Here is a 23149-nt window from a genome sequence, read left to right as displayed (position 1 = left end):
TATAATAATGATATCAACTATAATAATGATATCAACTATAATAATGATAACAACTATAATAATGATAACAACTATAATAATGGTATCAACTATAATAATGATATCAACTATAATAATGATATCAACTATAATAATGATATCAACTATAATAATGGTATCGACTATAATAATGGTATCGACTATAATAATGATATCGACTATAATAATGATATCGACTATAATAATGATATCGACTATAATAATGATATCGACTATAATAATGATATCGACTATAATAATGATATCGACTATAATAATGATATCGACTATAATAATGATATCGACTATAATAATGATATCGACTATAATAATGATATCGACTATAATAATGATATCGACTATAATAATGATATCGACTATAATAATGATATCGACTATAATAATGATATCGACTATAATAATGGTATCAACTATAATAATGATATCAACTATAATAATGATATCAACTATAATAATGATATCAACTACAATAATGGTATCAACTATAATAATGATATCAACTATAATAATGATATCAACTATAATAATGATATCAACTATAATAATGGTATCAACTATAATAATGATATCAACTACAATAATGGTATCAACTATAATAATGATAACAACTATAATAATGATATCAACTATAATAATGGTATCGACTATAATAATGATATCGACTATAATAATGATATCGACTATAATAATGATATCGACTATAATAATGATATCGACTATAATAATGATATCGACTATAATAATGATATCGACTATAATAATGATATCGACTATAATAATGATATCGACTATAATAATGATATCGACTATAATAATGATATCGACTATAATAATGATATCGACTATAATAATGATATCGACTATAATAATGATATCGACTATAATAATGATATCGACTATAATAATGATATCGACTATAATAATGATATCGACTATAATAATGATATCGACTATAATAATGATATCGACTATAATAATGATATCGACTATAATAATGATATCGACTATAATAATGATATCAACTATAATAATGGTATCAACTATAATAATGGTAACAACTATAACAATGATAACAACTATAATAATGATATCAACTATAATAATGGTATCAACTATAATAATGGTATCAACTATAATAATGATATCAACTATAATAATGGTATCAACTATAATAATGGTATCAACTATAATAATGGTAACAACTATAACAATGATAACAACTATAATAATGATATCAACTATAATAATGATATCAACTATAATAATGATATCAACTATAATAATGATATCAACTATAATAAGGATATCAACTATAATAATGGTATCAACTATAATAATGATATCAACTATAATAATGATATCAACTATAATAATGATATCAACTATAATAATGATAACAACTAGTGACATCATTTTGCAAACATCACAAATTATAGAAAAATATTGATACTTGCTAATAAAATCTACTAAATTTTTGTATAAGTACATCTTTAACTTCTAATCAACTAAGCATACTAATGGGCAATGGATCGTGTAAAGGTGGAAACACACGGCGATTTTATCCCGGGCATCATGAGTATCGTGGAGATATCGCTGGCGTGTGCTTAAACACACTTGGAGCGATTCACTAGCAAACCACAACGTGGGTACGCTTACAAACTGCCAATAAAATTCCGTATCATTAGTTTCTTCGGAGTTGTTAATAAATTCAAACCAATATGGTGCCTTCTAAGCAACGACGTAAACAACTTACGCTTTTTTATTAGGCCTATTTCGCTTTCATGGATTGTTCACTACAAGACATAAGAAAAAAAAACGATTTTTGTATTTTTAACAGCAATATTTTATGATTGTTATATATAGTTTACTTTATAGTTGTTTGTTATTTTTAATATAATAAATATTTACTATTCTCAAGATGGTCAACCAGCGCAACGATTGACTCCTAAATGTTGGTTTTCAACTATTTCTTAGTAATTTTTGTGTGTTGCGTCGTACAGAACTAGGAGTGCTTTTATTAAATCTATGAACAATTCACTCTTCATTTTGATGATGCTTCAGTCATAACAAAATAGCTAAATATTGTTGCTGTACGTTGGTGAACATTGATACGAAAAGATTCCTGCCATATAATTGCATTTTGGGAAAGACCAACCAATCGAAATGCATCTCGCGTGCGATAACATTGTGATAGAGAATGTCTATCGTTATCGCTCTGCATGAGCTCGCTGAGCGAGTTCTAGCGCAGATTAGTGCCACGCAGCGCACTATCGCCACGCAGCGGACTATCACACTAAATATCTCCTAGTGTGTTTGTACCCTAAGAATTGTGGCAGCACTGGAGGCAGCGCTGGGTATAAGAAGCTCTCCACTAATGAACGACTACAAGACTGTGTCAACCGTGACACGACAAGCAACAGTTCTTGAGGCCGAGACAGCTGATTGTTTTATGCGTTATCTTAGACTAAATCGATAGCACAGACAAGGGGAAGCTTGTAAAATCTGAAATGACAACACTGAAGCCCCTCAATTCACTCCTTTATGATGTTTTATGACAATCAATGGGCCGTTTGAATATTTGCCACCTTGGACTAATCTCCTAGAGCGGATACGGGAGGATATATGAAAAGCCTTCTCTCTATAAATTAAAGGCTTAAGAAAAGGAGATAGGAACTGGCAAGAGAAGCAGGTGTTAGGAACAAAAGACTCATTCTTATTAGGTCAAGTTTACAGGCAGCTGCAGTCCTTTCTAGAGACCTAGACCATCATACGTATCACAACAAAATCGAATAGACAAAATGCTGGCTAGTTGTATCTGTGTCACATACATTTGCCATTTATTCCATAGAGCTATTCCATAGAGCTGCAAAAGTTTAAGTGACTATGGTTTTCACTGGATCAGAGTCACTCCCTTGACAGGAAGGAAAGGGCATTATCTGGCTGCATCAACAAGTGCTAACAGTGATATATGCTACCAACATGGAGGTAGTGAGCTAAAGAAATTGCAGTTTTCACTAAGTATCCCACAATTCCTTGTTTGTAGCTTTGTTTGACTTATTGCAGCTATAATTTACTCTGCAAAGGACCCATTCATAATCGCATCTGTTATGACAGGAAACTTAATTGCTGATTTGCTCAAGTGGTTAAGAAAGGCGACGAAGAATTCATCATCAACGGCGCATGAACAATGCCTCATATTTACAGAGAAAGCTTGATGATTGTTTCCTGTGGGAAACAAGGGAGTTGATTTGGAAGTAGTAGGTTGCTCTGAATGAAACCTATTCAAAAATATGAAACACTACAAACTGGGCAAACATTTGGGAAAACAGCTTTTAAAGTGAGTTCCTTTACCCTTCCAAAGATATCACAGCTGATCTGATGTGCATTTTTACAAGGTAATAGTTTTCATACAGTGACAGTGTAGAGACACCTGAGTGCATCATCGATGAAGTGCTACACTGACAAGCAGATCATGTTTCCATAGGGTGCGATAGTAGAGCGATGGTTGTGTGACGCCTTATGTCAAGGTTGTATCTTTAAAATGGCGCATCGCACGCGTGTTTCGCTTCCAAACAACGACCTTGTATCATGACAGAATGAAAGAGGCAGCTGTTTCCATCATAGCATTGCAGCACCATATGGGGGTGTCGCTATAATATCGCAGTATGGAAACTTAGCATATACCGTATAAAATTAGCTGCTACATCCTCCTTGTAGATTGCCTACATTCTATCTTGGATACTCCTTGACAATCAATAAGATTTGCATCAATTTGTTGAAGTCCGCCAACCCATAAACATTTCTGTTATTAGCATTACCGTAGGGCCATACAATTCGCTTGATTGATATTTAACAAAAAGAGGATATCCTTAGCACTGGTTTTATTGGCTTGAACACACGAGTTACAAATGGATTATTTCATCAGTTTAACCACATAACAACCAATGGAGCTGAAAACAAAACTCCATAGTGTCTTGTCTGATGTGGGGGCAATTCCAAAAATGATTTTAGCTTTATATGCTGCAAGCAGAGGTTCTGACTCCATAATCTTGGCTGGACATGTCTGAGTCCAGATGCAAAGAAACATCGACGACTGGAGACAATGCCCAGTTCCAGGGGGCAATTTACGTTTGGTCAGTCCTGTCACCATATTTACCCTGTTGGGAATTTAATGCCAACCTAAGGGATCTGAGGCTACAAGGCCACTAGATATCAAGACCACTAGACATCAGGATCACTAGCTATCAAGACCACTAGACATCAGAATCACTAGGCATCAAGACTACAAGGTATTAAGACCACTAGACATCAAGACTACTAGACATCAGGACCACTAGACATCAAAATTACTAAACATCAGGACCACTAGGTATCAAAAGCACAAGACATCAAGGCCACTAGACATCAATACCAGTAGTCATCAAGATCGCTAAACATCAAGACTACTAAACATCAAGATCCCAACATTGTGAGCTAAAATGCAGCGTCAAACTAAAAGCAGGTGTTTTCTCACCAATCAGAGTATGGAGTGTCCGGAGGCACGCTTACTTATTTGTATCAAGTGCTATTAGACGGAGAGATAAGAGTCAAACGTTCACAATGCTTAGCCAATTGAGAGTCGCCATCTTCACTCTTGAGGTCAGTGTTAATGACATATGACCAGATGACGAAACTAAAAACTGCCTCTTCCTGGGGGTGAAAGGCTACACTTTATGCAAATAGATTGTTCAGCATCAGAAGGTTATTATGTGGTTTTTACTTTAATTGATGTGATATTTGTAATCAAACCTGTTGAGCTTGATGTTACAAATAGGAAAGAAAATACTGGTTATGCGATCACAGCACCTAACTGCTATTATTACACAATCAGTGCCAGTAATATTGCTGAGTGGTCCAAGACCTATGACTGTTTGCATTGGGACTGTTCTAAGAAATTGTGGTTGATTGTTTGATAGACAACCGATTAGACCATAACAAAATATAAAACCTTACCAAATAAATTTCAGCCAAGGCTTATAAATGGCAAGACACATAGACTCAAGACTCTTAGTAGTAAAACTACATTGTTCAACCAACATTAGGATACTTACCAAATGTGCCCATGTTGGTGATCGAAGAATAGAATGAGCTGCAAGTATATTTCAGCTCATCATCAGCTTCAGTAGTGAGAAGAGCAATGAGATTAAGTAGGCCTCATAACCATAATGAAGCAATAATATCCATTTTCTTAAAGTTTGCCTGAGGAACGAAATAAAAAACTATAAACAACAGTCGGCTTTTGGGTCCACTTAAAACGACTCCATATTTTAGAATTATCATATAAAAGTAGTAACAGGAAAAAGCAGCTAAAACAAACAAACATTAGCAATAAATATAAAATGCTACTTGGTTGACTTCATGATATATTTAACAACAATGTTTTTTTGGGAAAAGTACTGTATTACGTTCATGTTTGCCACTATTGACGAGCCTACCAGAACTTTCCGACGTCATAAGCTTAGACATTCAACGACCAGCAGTTGCCTTTAATTTCAGCTGTACAAATACTGTTCACAGCTGATCGTCTAATTTACTAGCACTGTCAGATTTCGCACTAAAAACGCTTTTATTATTTAACAAAAACAACTAACCGGAAACAAACCTTCACGTTTTTTGTATTACCCGCCTCCAACGTTGTTTACTTTACTTGTCCAATGAAAGTATAATGTCCGTTTTAAGGCGTGGTCTATAAAGTAAGGAGACAACTCCCAAAAGTTAGTCGAGCGTTCGACCTTGGAAGAGTAGGCCGTTGGCGATACCATCATGAGAGTTTGTAAGGGGCTGAGTATTATTTTGACACCCTTCTATTTTGGAAGATGGGTTGCCATTACTGCTAAATAGTTTTTATAGCATCTAAGCTTAATAGTCGAGTACTAATAGTAGTAGAGTAGTATTAGTAGTAGAGTAACATTAGTAGAGTAGTACTACTAGTAGCAATGATATACAGCAATGATATACAGCAATGATATACAGATATGGGAGGCTGTATATCATTGCTAGTAGTAAGTAATAATAATATTAATAATCAAGAAGTGGCAGCAATACCCCTGAAATCAGTTATAGAAAGAGTGAATGGAAGGTAGGTAAAAATAACGGATTTCTGCAATGACAATTAGACAGAGTCTGTAGTATCTACGACATGTATTGAAGCTATTTAAGCTCTCAAAATCCGGATACCAAGCTAGAAGAAGCAAAGAGTCAATATATGATTGGTCGCCTAAAATGGCTACATCGTACTTCCAAGAACATTAATTGGTTTCAGATCGGCTAGTTCACGTCCAGTTCAGATCATGTGTAGCAAAGTTACACCCGACCACTCGAACATCTAATTGCTCAATCTCTCTAAGTTGAATAATTCAAGCAGAATCTATAATTCTGATCTTCGAACTTAAAGACACACTAAAGAAAGCAGTTCCAAACATGGAATGTGTCTCTAACACGATTACGGACATGCAAACACTCAGTTGTTATTGAACATACAAACACGAGAATAGAAACCAGCTAAACATAAATTATATGATGACTGCCTGATGTGAAGGCAGCAACATCTGGTTGGTTTGCTCAAGTAGATTTCTTTGGCAAGATGAGGTTTGAAAGAACTTGCAGCATATATTGTGTACCAGTGATCAGTGAAGTATTTGATCAACTTAAGCGTGTTTGCTTATATCTATGATTATTTTAAACAAGTACTATCATTATTATTAAAATTATTATGTCCGCGACGTCAAAGTTTGAACAATCTATGAAAGAGTAACAATAGGACACACCACATTTTACATTATGTAGAATCAGTATTTCTGAATCTAGTACTTTCAATTATTTTTATTAAAATTGCAACAAATTTATTCTCCAATTAATGTAACACAAGTACAACACAATTTTACTAATGTCAAGGTCGCTGGCTGAAGCAGATTTGATATGTACTTTGTCTCACATCGTCCCATATCTAAAATGTTTGTAATTATAATTATAACTAATAATAATATTTCTATGCATCCTGTTTAATACTGTAACTTAAATATTTAAGTTATAGCGGTTACCATTGATATCCTATTACCAAAAAGAAAGTGATATGACAACAGTAATACTAATAGCAATATTAATATAATTGTAATGGAAATAGTATTATGATGAATAAAATCTATAAGCGGTTTGCTGTGATGACGGCTTGAATAACTAGTTTTTTGTGTACATCTAAGAGTAGTTCTCAGGCTATGCTCCCCAATGTTATTACTAACTATAACAAAGGTTTACTCACTTGATGCTAGTAACCCAGACTATATACTGTGTATACTTAAATCTGTATCTCACTCTAGAGTAGGCTTAGATCTATTGCTCACTTTTGAGCCTGGTAAAATAATAATGGCTATAATATGTCGTAAAAAGTGAGATCTAACAGGTAGAGGTTTGACTGTAATTACAGTGAGTTTGAGTATGTAAAGGGTTGCCGGTAATTACACGGAGTTTGAGTATGTTAAGGGTTGACTGTAAATACAGTGAGTTCGAGTATGTAAAAGTTAGACTGTAATTACAGTGAGTTCGAGTATGTAAAGATTTGACTGTAATTAGAGTGATTTCGAGTCAGTAGCTGATTGTTTGACTGTAATTACAGTGAGTTTGAGTATGTAAAGGTTTGACTGTAATTACAGTAAGTTCGAATACGTAAAAGTTTGACTGTATTTACAGTGAGTTCGAGTATGTAAAGGTTTAACTGTAATTAAAGTGAGTTCGAGTAGGTAGCTGATTGTTTGACTGTAATTACTATTTACTGTATAATAGCTACCACCTATAATGTACCCTCGCTGAAGATACAATATTTGATCATTTCTTGATTGGTGGTAGCCTCTGGTCCTTAGAGTAGGCAAACTTCTCATGTGTCAAACAATATACAATTTGCCATGAACATTACAACAGTTTAATATTTATTGTGTATGTACAAGTAAAATAATATTTTGAAAAAAGGGGTAGTGAATAAGAACAGAAGACAACAAGAAGAAGCAATGTATATGCAATGAGCTTGAAAGCTTCATTACGGTATATGATAACTCCAATGGATGTGTTATTGCCTGCTCTTCTTTAAGTCTCTAAGCACGGCTGTGGGAAGTGTGATATTGGCGGGTAAAACCTATTTGGTACAAATGACGCATGTAAGCTCTCGAGCAGTTACATAGCGCGGGCAGTGAGACAGGCCCCCATACTCTCCACAATAACCAGAAACAAAGTACAAAGATGCACCACCCGTGACATTTTGGGTTCCTGCAATATAAACATAAAACTATTATTGATAGCAATAATGATTAAAAAACTTTTATTGGTGAGGAGTGTACAGAGGTGTTATGTTTCTGCACAGAAGCAATCGAATAGAGTATTAAATTAGAGAAATGTGGTTTATTGCACACTCCAGAGACAACTGATTTGATAACAGAAAACCCAAGTATTTATATGTTTGGTCATAGAAAAGCTTTGTAAAAAGCTACAAGCATTATTAATAGCTATAATGAGACAGTACTATATAATATTAGCTTGTATAAAGCTTTAGCTAATAAGCATAATGTTTGTTGGCAAAGTACCAATAATACTTGGCACTTGCATGACACCTCCTCACTAAGCTAAAGGTTCTTTCTGGTTCTCTTAGACCTTCGGGGTTTGTCTCTGCTATACTCATCTCCATCAGGTAGACGAGGGTTGCGTGGTCTTCTTCTAGACGGAGGTTGCTCTGTTACAGTTGTAGGGGCTGGTAGTTGCAGTTTTGTCTCCTCTGTTATATCAGGTTTATCTCCAGGGTCTTGATCTTCTTCTGTTGAGTATCTTGGTCTGAGTTGTTCAACATGTCTTCTCCAAGTAGGTCCCTTTGGTACCACTTTGACATTGAGACTACGAGTTCCATATATCTTAGTAACAATGGCTGGAACCCATCTAGGTTGTCTGTTGCGTCTAGGTCCATGATACAAGGCATAGCATGGTGCTCCAAGATTGTAGCTGTGTATCTTGCTAACTGTCTTTTCTGCAGATCGGTTGACTTCTCTGGATTGATGAAACTGTGCTATGTGTGCGGGTGATGGCAATAGGGTGTCAATCTTGCATCTCATCTGTCTTCCATTCAGCCGCTGACTGGGAGAGTATCCTGTAGGAAGTGGTGTCCTTCTATAGTGCATCAGGAACTGTTGTAGTGCAGATTTACGTGGGAGTGACGATTTCTTCATGGCTTGTTTGAAGGATTGTACTAGTCTTTCAGCTGCGCCATTTGTAGCTGGATGGTAGGGTGCTCCAGTGAGGTGAACAATGCTTCTCTCTTGACACCACTGCTGAAACTCTCCTGAGGTGAAGCTGGTAGCATTGTCAGTGACTATGGCGTGAGGGTATCCAAAGTGTGCGAATATCTCCTCTAAGATGTCTGTGGTAGCTCTGGTAGAAGTAGATGAAGTCCTGTGTATGCATGGATACTTTGAGTAGGCATCTATCATCACTAGCCATTGGCTGCCCATGAAGTTCACTGCATGATCTAAGTGAAGACGACTCCATGGCTTCTCAGGTAGCATCCAGGGATGTATAGGATACTTCTGTGGAAGCTTCTGGTGTTCCGCACAGGCAGTGCACTGTCGGCTTGTCTCCTCTATATCAGAGTCAATGCGAGGCCAATAGACAGCAGTTCGAGCTAGCTTCTTCATTCTTTCCATTCCAAAGTGTCAAAGGTGAAGGATCTTTAATACTTCCAGTTGTAACTTGACAGGAATGACTACTCTGTTGCCATATAGAAGACAACCTTCAGTGATAGAAAGTGAATCTGAGATTTTGTGGAAAAGTGACAGCTGAGTCTCCTTCATCTCTTTGTTACCAGGCCATCCTTCTGCTGTGTAGCGCATTACTGTGGCTAGTGTTGGGTCTTTCTTTGTCTCCTTTGCTAGAACATTGTAGTCTGTAGAGTTGAGCTGTTGTCCAATAGTGTGAATAGTGCATACTGTATCAACATCATCCTCATCTTCTCTTGCATCAAACTCTTTATCAGGTCCAACTGGCAGTCTTGAGAGGACATCTGCATTTTGATGATGCTGGGTAGATCTGTATTCTATGGTGTAGTCATACTGATTTAGTACCAGTGCCCATCTTGCTAGTCTGTTGGCTGCTAGAGCTGGAACTCCTTTGGTAGGTCCTAGAAGTGTGAGAAGAGGTCTGTGGTCAGTTACCAAGATAAACCGTCGACCATACAGGTACTGGTGATACTTCTTTAGAGCAAATATGATTGAGAGAGCTTCTTTTTGTATTTGTCCATATTTCCTCTGTGTGCTGGTCAGTGTTTTTGAAACATTGGCTATTGGTCTCTCACTTCCATCAGGATAACGATGAAATAGTACAGCTCCCAGTCCAGTTTCTGAAGCATCACATGAGATTCCAATGTCAAGATCTGCGTTGAAGTGTGCTAAGACACTATCAGTTGATAGCATATCTTTCAGTTTGTTGAAGCTCTTTTCTTGTTCAGTGCCCCACTTCCAGGTCTCTCCTTTGCGTGTCAGTTTATGCAATGGTCCTGTGAGTTGTGACAGATTGGGTATGAACTTGCTGTAGAATTGTGTAGCTCCTAAGAAAGATCTTAGCTGAGTTAAGTCTGTTGGGACTGGCATCTGTTGTACTGCATCTGCCTTCTTTCCTTTAGTGATTCCCTTTGAAGTGAGTTTGTGTCCCAGATACTCTACTGTCGGTTGAACAAAACAGCACTTGTCTTTTCTACATCTGAGCCCTCTTTCTTCTAATCTTTGAAGAAGTCGACGTAAGTTTTGTAGATGGCTCTCTGCATTGGCTCCACTCACTAGTATATCATCTAGGTATACTGCTACTCCTGGGAGGTCTTGTGTCAGTTGCTCCATGATTTCTTGAAAATACCCTGGTGCTGAGCTTATGCCAAAGGGCAACCTCTTCTGTAGTAGTACTCCTCGGTGTGTTGATAGTGCTAGTCGTCGTTGACTTTCTGGTGCCAACAATATTTGATTGTAGGCATCTGCTAAATCAATCTTTGTGTAGCAATAGCCTCCACCTAGTTTTCTGATTAGATCTTCTGGTAGTGGGATAGGTTTCCTATGTGTTTCTAGCTGATTAATGATAGTCTTGGAGTAGTCTCCACATACTCTGATCTTCCCTGCAGCTTGACCTGTTGTAGATTTGCGTACAGGTACAACTGGTGTTCCATACTGGTTGAATTGAGTTGGTTCCCATATGCCTTTAGCTACACCTGCTTCGTATGCTTGGTTGAGCTCTTCTGTCAAGGCAATAGGAACTGGTCTGGGTCGGCAGAAGACTGGCTTTGTTGAAGGTTTGAAGTTTATCTCTAGTTCAAAGTTCTTGAGACATCCTAGCTCGTCTTTGAATATTTCTGGAAATTCTTTGCACAACTCCTTACACTTGATTTGTAACCTCCCATCTGGCTGGTTCTCTGTGATTGTTGATGCAAGGTTCTGTTGTAGCTTGTCATCAATAGAGATGCCTAGTTGCTGTATAGCAGTTCTTCCTAGTAGGTTGAGATCTTGTACAGCATTAATCACAAATGGTAGTCTGACTTCTTTCTGTGCATCCAATTGGGCAGTTAGCTCACATCTGCCAAGCGTCTCTATGAGATGTCCTGAGGCTGATTTGTAGTTAACTGTAGTAGGTTTTAGGTTTGGCTTTCCTAGCTTCTCCCATATTGATTTACAGATGAAGTTGTCACAAGCTCCAGTGTCCAGTTCAAGTGTGAAGTTGTCTCCCTCCAGTTTGATGTTTTCAGCAAGTTTCACCATCTTGGTTGATGTGCATTCTATCATCTTTACTGGTTTTCCTGCTGCAGATGATTTCTTTTTCTTGCATGCTCTTTCTATGTGACCTTGTTCAGAGCAAAAGTTGCAGGTGGCTGCTTTGAATCTGCAGTCATCCGCTGTATGGTTAGTTCGGTCACATCTGTAGCATAGCTTTCCTTCCTTCTGCTTGTCAGGTGTAGAGTTGTTTTTCTGGATTGGTTTGTATCTTGATTTCTGTTGAGCAACCTTGTTGACTTTAGACGAGTTTCCATAAACTGCCTCTTTGGCAACTTTAGCTGCTTCTTCTGTTTCCTGTGCTACCTGTATAGCTTTGTTGAGGTTGAGTTCATTGTCCTTGACCTTGAAGAGAGATTTGAGAACTGCTTCATTGTTTACAGAGCAGATAAATCTTGTTCTGAGAGCCTCATCTAATGGATCTGTAATGTCTATGAAGGCACATGTAGTTGCATCTTGACGAATTCTGGCAGCTAACTCTTGAATAGTTTCTCCAGGTTTCCTCTGCATGTCACTCCAATACTTGTAACGCTCTCTAACAATGAAGCGCTTAGGGTCATACTGGTCTTTGAGAAATTCCAGTATTTCATCCATGTTGAGGTCGTTGATCTGCTTGGGTGTTGAAAGCTGAGCTGCCATATTACTAAGCTGCTTGTAGAGTGTAGGCTGTTGGTTGGTGAGAAAAGTGCCAGCAATCTTGTCTTGATGAATAGAATTTGCTGCAATGAAGGTGTTGAATCTGTCTATGTAATCTGTTAGTAGCTCTGCTGTTGGGTCAAAACCTGGGAAGGCTGGAACAGCGGTTGCAGCTGTTTCTTGTTTCCGTTGTAGGTTTTGTAGTAGTAGCTCCATCAGTTTCTTATTCTCCTCCATTCTTTCATCTTGCTGACGTCTGTATTCCTCTTGTTGCTGCTTGAACTCCTCATGCTGCTGTTGTCTATGCTCTTCTTGCTGACGTCCGTATTCCTCTTGCTGCTGTCTCTGGTCCTCCTGCTGCTTCTGCATTAGCTTGATCAGGTCTGCTACTTCTGCCATTGTAGTGGTGCAATTTTGAACAGTTACTCTTGTAATAAACTAGAACTCTTTGTATCGATTTTATCAATGATAAAATCTGAACAAAACTCTTTGTAACTGTTCAAAAGAGAAATCCTTGTTGCCAATTAGCTTCTGTTATGTTTCTGCACAGAAGCAATCGAATAGAGTATTAAATTAGAGAAATGTGGTTTATTGCACACTCCAGAGACAACTGATTTGATAACAGAAAACCCAAGTATTTATATGTTTGGTCATAGAAAAGCTTTGTAAAAAGCTACAAGCATTATTAATAGCTATAATGAGACAGTACTATATAATATTAGCTTGTATAAAGCTTTAGCTAATAAGCATAATGTTTGTTGGCAAAGTACCAATAATACTTGGCACTTGCATGACAAGAGGAATATACTTAGCTATACCTTACAGTTACTGATAAGTGTACAGAGGAGTGTACTTAGCTATACCTTACAGTTACTGATAAGTGTGCAGAGGAGTGTACTTAGCTATACCTTACAGTTACTGATAAGTGTGCAGAAGAGTGTACTTAGCTATACCTTACAGTTACTGATAAGTGTGCAGAGGAGTGTACTTAGCTATACCTTACAGTTACTGATAAGTGTGCAGAGGAGTGTACTTAGCTATACCTTACAGTTACTGATAAGTGTGCAGAGGAATATACTTAGCTATACCTTACAGTTACTGATAAGTGTGCAGAGGAGTGTACTTAGCTATACCTTACAGTTACTGATAAGTGTGCAGAGGAATATACTTAACTATACCTTACAGTTACTGATAAGTGTGCAGAAGAGTGTACTTAGCTATACCTTACAGTTACTGATAAGTGTACAGAGGAGTGTACTTAGCTATACCTTACAGTTACTGATAAGTGTACAGAGGAATATACTTAGCTATACCTTACAGTTACTGATAAGTGTGCAGAGGAATATACTTAGCTATACCTTACAGTTACTGATAAGTGTGCAGAGGAGTGTACTTAGCTATACCTTACAGTTACTGATAAGTGTGCAGAAGAGTGTACTTAGCTATACCTTACAGCTACTGATAAGTGTACAGAGGAGTGTACTTAGCTATACCTTACAGTTACTGATAAGTGTACAGAGGAATATACTTAGCTATACCTTACAGTTACTGATAAGTGTGCAGAGGAATATACTTAGCTATACCTTACAGTTACTGATAAGTATGCAGAGGAGTGTACTTAGCTATACCTTACAGTTACTGATAAGTGTGCAGAGAAGTGTACTTAGCTATACCTTACAGTTACTGATAAGTGTACAGAGGAGTGTACTTAGCTATACCTTACAGTTACTGATAAGTGTACAGAGGAATATACTTAGCTATACCTTACAGTTACTGATAAGTGTGCAGAAGAGTGTACTTAGCTATACCTTACAGTTACTGATAAGTGTACAGAAGAGTGTACTTAGCTATACCTTACAGTTACTGATAAGTGTACAGAGGAGTGTACTTAGCTGTACCGTACAGTTACTGATAAGTGTGCAGAGGAATATACTTAACTATACCTTACAGTTACTGATAAGTGTGCAGAGGAGTGTACTTAGCTATACCTTACAGTTACTGATAAGTGTACAGAGGAATATACTTAGCTATACCTTACAGTTGCTGATAAGTGTGCAGAAGAGTGTACTTAGCTATACCTTACAGTTACTGATAAGTGTACAGAAGAGTGTACTTAGCTATACCTTACAGTTACTGATAAGTGTACAGAAGAGTGTACTTAGCTATACCTTACAGTTACTGATAAGTGTGCAGAAGAGTGTACTTAGCTATACCTTACAGTTACTGATAAGTGTACAGAGGAGTGTACTTAGCTGTACCGTACAGTTACTGATAAGTGTGCAGAGGAATATACTTAACTATACCTTACAGTTACTGATAAGTGTGCAGAAGAGTGTACTTAGCTATACCTTACAGTTACTGATAAGTGTACAGAGGAGTGTACTTAGCTATACCTTGCAGTTACTGATAAGTGTGCAGAAGAGTGTACTTAGCTATACCTTACAGTTACTGATAAGTGTACAGAGGAGTTTTAGTAGGGTAAAAGTATGTTACAAACCACCAATCACATCTGGGTCGGTGTCCACACACTCGTAAGAGGTCTTCATATTCCTAACATAGCCTGACATCAAGTAGCCTTCGTACTCTTTTGTCCAACCAATAGGACATGACCGTTTGGCTGGGATCATAGTCTAAAAAAAGGTAATCCTGAGTTATTAGGTACTAGGACGCTGATAACTGCGCGTGTCCTGAGAGAGATCATTATGTTTAAGTGTAATGCGTGTCATGTGACTTGAGGGGTGCTGTCGGCATCACGCTGACCTGAAACATTGAATACCCGGGTTTGATTCCCATGTGGGGCAATCTTTTTCTTAATTTGTTTTCTGCATTGTTAGACAGACGGACAAACATGGTCCTTATTATAGTAAAGATTGGCTATGTGAATTTATAGCTGATTGTGGGGTTTTCTGCTCTGTAACCACCGTTAGAAGAGGGCGGTTGTCTTCGCTCTATTGTTATCGCCATTAGAAGAGGTGGCATAAATATTACCAACTACAAGATGAGTTATAGTCATTTTATATTATTGAGTTAATTCATTATAAGTCACTACTGGTCTATCAGCTGTGACTAACCAACAAAGTTCACCAAAAGAAAATTAGGTCCGAATTACAGTATTCTATTCGACTTCATTGATTGAGCTATGTTAGGTTATTTACTTCCATTAGGCATTCCTACAACGTAAATAATCCGTTCCGAGAACGTTTATGTTATTAGGAATTTATGTTATACCAACAGTAAAATATTTGTAACTGCCTAATTGGCTCTAAGATCGTCCCAAGCCTAACCCGTTTGAAGATCATCCCAAACTTACCCCTTCGGAATTTGAAATAGGAAAAAACTAAGCAAATATCAATTTACCGGTAAATCAAGTTTTTTCAGTTTTTTATAGGCAGGAAGGTTCATGCTGTAAACAGAAATTTAAAGAAAATTGTGTATGTCTAACACAAAGTAGAACAAAAATATATATATGCTGTAGTACAAATATTGTTTTTTTGTGCACTCGTTTGTCCGAAGCAAAGATTAAATTGTTTTAGCGAGACTCCAACAACTCGTCATATTTGACTTGGTAGACCCTCTAACACCTGCACCAATCCACAACCTTTACGTATTTATGAATAATTGTACAAATACAGTGGAACCTCGGTTTTTGACCACAATCCATTCCAGAAGGTTGTTTGAAAACTGAGTTGTTCGAGATCTGAAACAGGTTTTCCTATTAGAATTACTATATGTAAGTTTTAATTCACTCCAAATCGATTTAGCAACTTCGGTAAAGTATTTTTTAACATTTTACACCATAAACTGCATTGTATACTGCATACTATAGATAAAAACGAGTAGGTATAGATTGTGTTTAACTTTAATAAAAGATTTTCTATCTATGATGATGAAAAAAAGTCACAATTTCAGATGTTTCTCTCTTTAAACATCAAAAACATTTAAGGTTAAGATACAATACCAAAAATCGCAGATATTAATAATGAAACAGCAAAAAAATGCAACAGATCAGTTACATCAAAAATTGTGTGAAAAAGAAAATAGAAACAGCAATGGAACGTTTACTTCACATATTTGAAGGCGAATCCTCCTCCAAAACAATTTAGGATAACTCGACTGGAGGAGTTGTGTTGCTAGAAAATCTCTTCGGTAGAGACGACGTCCACCCAGATGGCTCCTCTTTGTAAAAAATTAATGACGCGAAACTTTTCCTTTAATTGAGAACCTGCCGCAAGTGGCTCTTAACAACGTCGTTAAACGTATAAACATGCCGTTTCCGGAGCTGTTCCGAACGTTTAATTCAAGTGCGCATGTTCCGGTTTGGTCGAAAACCGAATTTATGGTCGCGATCTGAGACGAACAAATCTCAAATATTTTGGTCAAAAACCGAGTTGGTCAAGAACCGAAGTGTTCGAGAACCAAGGTTCCACTGCACTTATTCAGCTCGGCTCACCTGACTTTTTCTCACATCTATCATAGAGATGCTCCTTTACATCGATTACTCTCCTAACTGCGGCCAAAGAGTAAAACAGTATTTTTAATGCTAACTATGGAACTCTTGTTATTCAAATCGAATTGGAGAACCTGCACCAACTTAGCAATTAACTTTATGTGGAATTTGTTATGTAATACCGAACAAAAACTTTATATAAATTCTTTACGTTACGTGAAATTCACGTAAAAGGAAGTCTATGTTATAGGAACGTTTGCTGCATATCGAACCCATTAAACTGAACTGCCATAAAGACATTCTATGAACAATTATCAAAGCAGTAAAGCTATCAGTCAGTGGCTAGCCTTCTTAACCATAATACAAGAGACTCATAGGCCAGCAGACGGATAAACTGTACTATTTACTAACCTTAGCACTTCGAGGTGCATGACAGACGCTGCAAGCCACGTTGTGACCATGTACACTTCTTGGGAATATTCCTAAATCGAATGACATGTACTCTGTGGAGTATAGCTACAAATATTGTCATCGTATGACCGTTTGTGGAGCCAACAATAAACTCAGTAGCTAACTGTTCATTGACTGAGAATTTAAGTGAGTCTGACAACTAAAAACTAGCTAGTAATTAGTCTTCACTAGTTTTTGGTACTAAGGAAGCAGCCTAATCTAAAGCCCCCAACCTGCAAACAGGGGTCCAATTTTCAAACCCTATAAGAAACCTTTTTACGGCACAAATTAGCTTTACTATGAACTAAAGAAGAGTTTGGAAGACTACCTAGTTACTAGTATGACAGATAAAATGGGTGTAAGAGCTCGCAGTGAAAATTCTGCAAAGGTGCAGAGAGATGAAGGACTTATGAGAAGTTTAGAGAGGTGAAAGACTGGTGAGAGGTTCAGAGAGATGAAGGACTGGTGAGAGGTTCAGAGAGGTGAAAGACTGGTGAGAGGTTCAGAGAGGTGAAGGACTGGTGAGAGGTTCAGAGAGGTGAAGGACTGGTGAGAGGTTTAGAGAGATGAAGGGCTGGTGAGAGGTTCAGAGAGGTGAAAGACTGGTGAGAGGTTCAAAGAGGTGAAGGACTGGTGAGAGATTTAGAGAGATAAAGGGCTGGTGAGAGGTTCAGAGAGATGAAGGACTGGTGAGAGGTTCAGAGAGGTGAAGGACTGGTGAAAAGTTCAGAGAGATGAAGGACTGGTGAAAGGTTCAGAGGAATGAAAAACTGGTGAGAGGTTCAGAGGAATGAAAAACTGGTGAGAGGTTCAGAGAGGTGAAGGACTGGTGAAAGGTTCAAAGAGGTGAAGGACTGGTGATAGATTTAGAGAGATGAATGGCTGGTGAGAGGTTCAGAGAGATGAAGGACTGGTGAGAGGTTCAGAGAGGTGAAGGACTGGTGAAAGGTTCAGAGAGATGAAGGACTGGTGAGAGGTTCAGAGAGGTGAAGGACTGGTGACAGGTTTAGAGAGGTGAAGGACTGGTGAGAGGTTCAGAGAGATGAAGGACTGGTAACAGGTTCAGAGAGATGAAGGACTGGTGAGAGGTTCAGAGAGATGAAGAACTGGTGAGAGGTTTAGAGAGATGAAGCACTGGTGAAAGGTTCAGAGAGGTGAAAGAATGGTGAGAGGTTCAGAGAGATGAAGGACTGGTGAGAGGTCCAGAGAGATGAAGGACTGGTGATAGGTTCAGAGAGGTGAATGACTGGTGAGAGGTTCAAAGAGGTGAAGGACTGGTAAGAGATTTAGAGAGATGAATGGCTGGTGAGAGGTTCAGAGAGATGAAGGACTGGTGAGAGGTTCAGAGGAATGAAAAACTGGTGAGAGGTTCAGAGAGGTGAAGGACTGGTGAGAGGTCCAGAGAGGTGAAGGACTGGTGATAGGTTCAGAGAGGTGAAAGACTGGTGAGAGGTTTAGAGAGATGAATGGCTGGTGAGAGGTTCAGAGAGATGAAGGACTGGTGAGAGGTTCAGAGGAATGAAAAACTGGTGAGAGGTTTAGAGAGGTGAAGGACTGGTGAGAGATTTAGAGAGATGAATGGCTGGTGAGAGGTTCAAAGAGGTGAAGGACTGGTGAGAGATTTAGAGAGATGAAGGACTGGTGAGAGGTTCAGAGAGATGAAGAACTGGTGAGAGGTTTAGAGAGATGAAGCACTGGTGAAAGGTTCAGAGAGGTGAAAGAATGGTGAGAGGTTCAGAGAGATGAAGGACTGGTGAGAGGTCCAGAGAGATGAAGGACTGGTGATAGGTTCAGAGAGGTGAATGACTGGTGAGAGGTTTAGAGAGATGAAGGACTGGTGAGAGGTTCAGAGAGATGAAGGACTGGTGAGAGGTCCAGAGAGATGAAGGACTGGTGATAGGTTCAGAGAGGTGAATGACTGGTGAGAGGTTCAAAGAGGTGAAGGACTGGTAAGAGATTTAGAGAGATGAATGGCTGGTGAGAGGTTCAGAGAGATGAAGGACTGGTGAGAGATTTAGAGAGATGAAGGACTGGTGAGAGGTTCAGAGAGGTGAAGGACTGGTGAAAGGTTCAGAGAGATGAAGGACTGGTGAGAGGTTCAGAGAGGTGAAGGACTGGTGACAGGTTTAGAGAGGTGAAGGACTGGTGAGAGGTTCAGAGAGATGAAGGACTGGTAACAGGTTCAGAGAGATGAAGGACTGGTGAGAGGTTCAGAGAGATGAAGAACTGGTGAGAGGTTTAGAGAGATGAAGCACTGGTGAAAGGTTCAGAGAGGTGAAAGAATGGTGAGAGGTTCAGAGAGATGAAGGACTGGTGAGAGGTCCAGAGAGATGAAGGACTGGTGATAGGTTCAGAGAGGTGAATGACTGGTGAGAGGTTCAAAGAGGTGAAGGACTGGTAAGAGATTTAGAGAGATGAATGGCTGGTGAGAGGTTCAGAGAGATGAAGGACTGGTGAGAGGTTCAGAGGAATGAAAAACTGGTGAGAGGTTCAGAGAGGTGAAGGACTGGTGAGAGGTCCAGAGAGGTGAAGGACTGGTGATAGGTTCAGAGAGGTGAAAGACTGGTGAGAGGTTTAGAGAGATGAATGGCTGGTGAGAGGTTCAGAGAGATGAAGGACTGGTGAGAGGTTCAGAGGAATGAAAAACTGGTGAGAGGTTTAGAGAGGTGAAGGACTGGTGAGAGATTTAGAGAGATGAATGGCTGGTGAGAGGTTCAAAGAGGTGAAGGACTGGTGAGAGATTTAGAGAGATGAAGGACTGGTGAGAGGTTCAGAGAGATGAAGAACTGGTGAGAGGTTTAGAGAGATGAAGCACTGGTGAAAGGTTCAGAGAGGTGAAAGAATGGTGAGAGGTTCAGAGAGATGAAGGACTGGTGAGAGGTCCAGAGAGATGAAGGACTGGTGATAGGTTCAGAGAGGTGAATGACTGGTGAGAGGTTTAGAGAGATGAAGGACTGGTGAGAGGTTCAGAGAGATGAAGGACTGGTGAGAGGTCCAGAGAGATGAAGGACTGGTGATAGGTTCAGAGAGGTGAATGACTGGTGAGAGGTTCAAAGAGGTGAAGGACTGGTAAGAGATTTAGAGAGATGAATGGCTGGTGAGAGGTTCAGAGAGATGAAGGACTGGTGAGAGATTTAGAGAGATGAAGGACTGGTGAGAGGTTCAGAGAGATGAAGGACTGGTGAGAGGTTTAGAGAGATGAAGGACTGGTGAGAGGTTCAGAGAGGTGAAGGACTGGTGAAAGGTTCAGAGAGATGAAGGACTGGTGAGAGATTTAGAGAGGTGAAGGACTGGTGAGAGATTTAGAGAGGTGAAGGACTGGTGAAAGGTTCAGAGAGATGAAGGACTGGTGAGAGGTTCAGAGAGATGAAGGACTGGTGAGAGGTTTAGAGAGGTGAATGACTGGTGAGAGATTTAGAGAGATGAAGGACTGGTGAGAGGTTCAGAGAGATGAAGGACTGGTGAGAGGTTTAGAGAGATGAAGGACTGGTGAGAGGTTCAGAGAGGTGAAGGACTGGTGAAAGGTTCAGAGAGATGAAGGACTGGTGAGAGATTTAGAGAGGTGAAGGACTGGTGAGAGATTTAGAAAGGTGAAGGACTGGTGAGAGATTTAGAGAGATAAATGGCTGGTGAGAGGTTCAGAGAGATGAAGGACTGGTGAGAGGTTCAGAGAGGTGAAGGACTGGTGAGAGGTTCAAAGAGGTGAAGGACTGGTGAGAGGTTCAGAGAGATGAAGGACTGGTGAGAGGTTCAGAGAGGTGAAGGACTGGTGAAAGGTTCAGAAAGATGAAGGACTGGTGAGAGGTTCAGAGAGGCGAAGGACTGATGAAAGGTGCAGAGAGGTGAATGACTGGTGAGAGGTGCAGAGAGATGAAGGACTGGTGAGAGGTTCAGAGAGATGAAGGACTGGTGAGATGCTCAACTTACCCATGAATGAGCGGCTGTGTCATTAGACATGTCAAATTTATTGTACTCTGGGTTGGGAGGCATGCAGAGATATTTAGCACCACCCCCTCCTCGTGTCACAGTTCCTGCTGCCGAGCCTGCACCAAACCCTGATATACAACAGATGGGCAAAATTAGGTTATAGGTATTAGAATGCCATTGACTGTCTGGTGATTAGTCGTCTTCTAATGAGACGATCTATAATTAGCTGCTGCCCTGTAGCTGATGATTCACCTACAGAGTTGGTGTTTCTAGAATGTGAACACATAGGGTGGTATGAGAACGGGATATGCCTAGAAGGGTATGTGCAGAGGGACTATGAAGAGGAGTCTATGCAGTAGGCCTATGCAGAGGGACCTGCTTGAAGGCCTTGCATGAGCGGTCTATGTAAAGGGCTTCTGCAGTGGGCTTTCGCGCAAGGCCTACACATAGGAGCTACACAAAGGTGTGTGCAATTAGGTCAAAATGAGGCGTTCGAATCAAGTAACTCTCACAACTTTAGGAGGATTAAAATAGTTTTAGCATCAAAATGGGAGCATGTTGGTGCAGGAGAACAAAGTCGAGTATGATCAGTTGACAGTGGATGAGCGCATCTGCGGTGATGCAACAGTAAAAACCATGGTTGAGGGCTCTATAAATATTTTAATGTTTAGAGGCTATGATAGCTGAATGCATGGTTTATATCCAATGTACTAGGCATATGCTAAAATGGCTTATGTGATTACGTTATCGAAAACCAAATGCCTTTGATAGTATAAAAACCACCTTGTTCTCATATTGTTGAAACATGTTGAGCTTATGGATGTGAGTAGGAATAAATGGTGTGCACACCTTAAGGAAAGGCAAAAGTAACCTTAGCTTTTATATGAGTGAAAAATAATCAAGTGATGTTAGTGAGATGATGGAAGATCTAATATTCAGAAGCGTGGCCGCTGTCTAAAGTGATCCAAAGGTTTTGACTCAAGTTTCAGCAAAGCTGTCGGTGGTGACAGCAAAGGCACTGGCTTTCAAATTGTTGTTTTCAGGATAATTCTTACCAAAATATTCAAAGTCAAAGTCTGACCACCAAGTTGAAATACAGAATAGAATAGGCCTATTGTGTTCTTGCCTTTATTAGTTGCGCGAAGCAGCAATGCCCAACCTATGGCTCGCAGCTACATCGGGCACATAAAGTTTTTTCATGCGGCCTAGTGCCGTGTAGGAGAGAGTTGTGTAACCAAAACAGGAAACAGACACGCTAGTTTCAAAACAAACAGGCCCGCTATTTTTATGCAATCCCCAAAAGTGAGACCTAAACATTAACAAACAAAAGGAACTCCCATTTGCAGTAGCACTTATACAGCAGTATAGGCAATAGCATTATAAGTAGCATTATAATAGCATATTATACCAGTAAGTAATAGCAGTATACACCGGTTAAAGGAGGACACAATTCCTTAAAGGGAAATGGCAATAATTTTATAATTTAAGATAATCTTTCTAAAGCTCAAATCAAAGCGGATGTTTTGTTTTGCCTATAGATCAAATATGATCTAATAGATCTATATGCATATAGATCAAATTCTGATAGTATTTTGTATTTGAAAACTCCTATATGAAAGGCATGTGCAAAGCTGGCGTAGAGCTTTCTTGAAGGATACTCCTCCGGTATGTCAAGGTCTACAAGCTGTATACAGAACTTTTATAATTTTTGTTTTGTCAAAAATCTAGAATACCTGTAGTCATCTATGCCTACTGTTATTTGTATTATCCTTAAAGTTGTCTTTTATATATGACAGTCAATTTTTCGACATCGCATAAGAATGGCCAACTC

General features: G+C 38.9%; 2 protein-coding genes across 2 annotated transcripts in view; both read right to left on the bottom strand.

The window, feature by feature from the left end:
* LOC137398959 (uncharacterized) overlaps window positions 1-5648 on the bottom strand; it is a 197010-nt gene extending 191362 nt beyond the window's left edge. The window contains exons 1-2 of the mRNA XM_068085122.1: window positions 5514-5648; window positions 5130-5277 (exon numbers count right to left, since the gene is read on the bottom strand). Of these exons, the coding sequence (XP_067941223.1) occupies window positions 5130-5142 (13 nt within the window). The 5' untranslated portion in view covers window positions 5143-5277; window positions 5514-5648. The remainder of the gene's footprint in view (window positions 1-5129; window positions 5278-5513) is intronic.
* A 2331-nt stretch (window positions 5649-7979) lies between these two features.
* LOC137398662 (uncharacterized) overlaps window positions 7980-23149 on the bottom strand; it is a 31571-nt gene continuing 16401 nt past the window's right edge. Inside the window, exons 4-7 of the mRNA XM_068084846.1 lie at window positions 21319-21446; window positions 17353-17457; window positions 14992-15124; window positions 7980-8334 (exon numbers count right to left, since the gene is read on the bottom strand). Coding sequence (XP_067940947.1) covers window positions 8204-8334; window positions 14992-15124; window positions 17353-17457; window positions 21319-21446 — 497 coding nt within the window. The 3' untranslated portion in view covers window positions 7980-8203. The remainder of the gene's footprint in view (window positions 8335-14991; window positions 15125-17352; window positions 17458-21318; window positions 21447-23149) is intronic.

This window comes from Watersipora subatra, chromosome 6 (assembly GCF_963576615.1).
Source record: "Watersipora subatra chromosome 6, tzWatSuba1.1, whole genome shotgun sequence".
Taxonomy (NCBI): domain Eukaryota; kingdom Metazoa; phylum Bryozoa; class Gymnolaemata; order Cheilostomatida; family Watersiporidae; genus Watersipora; species Watersipora subatra.
Note: the sequence above shows the minus strand (reverse complement) of the source record. Positions and strands in the feature narration are given on the sequence as shown.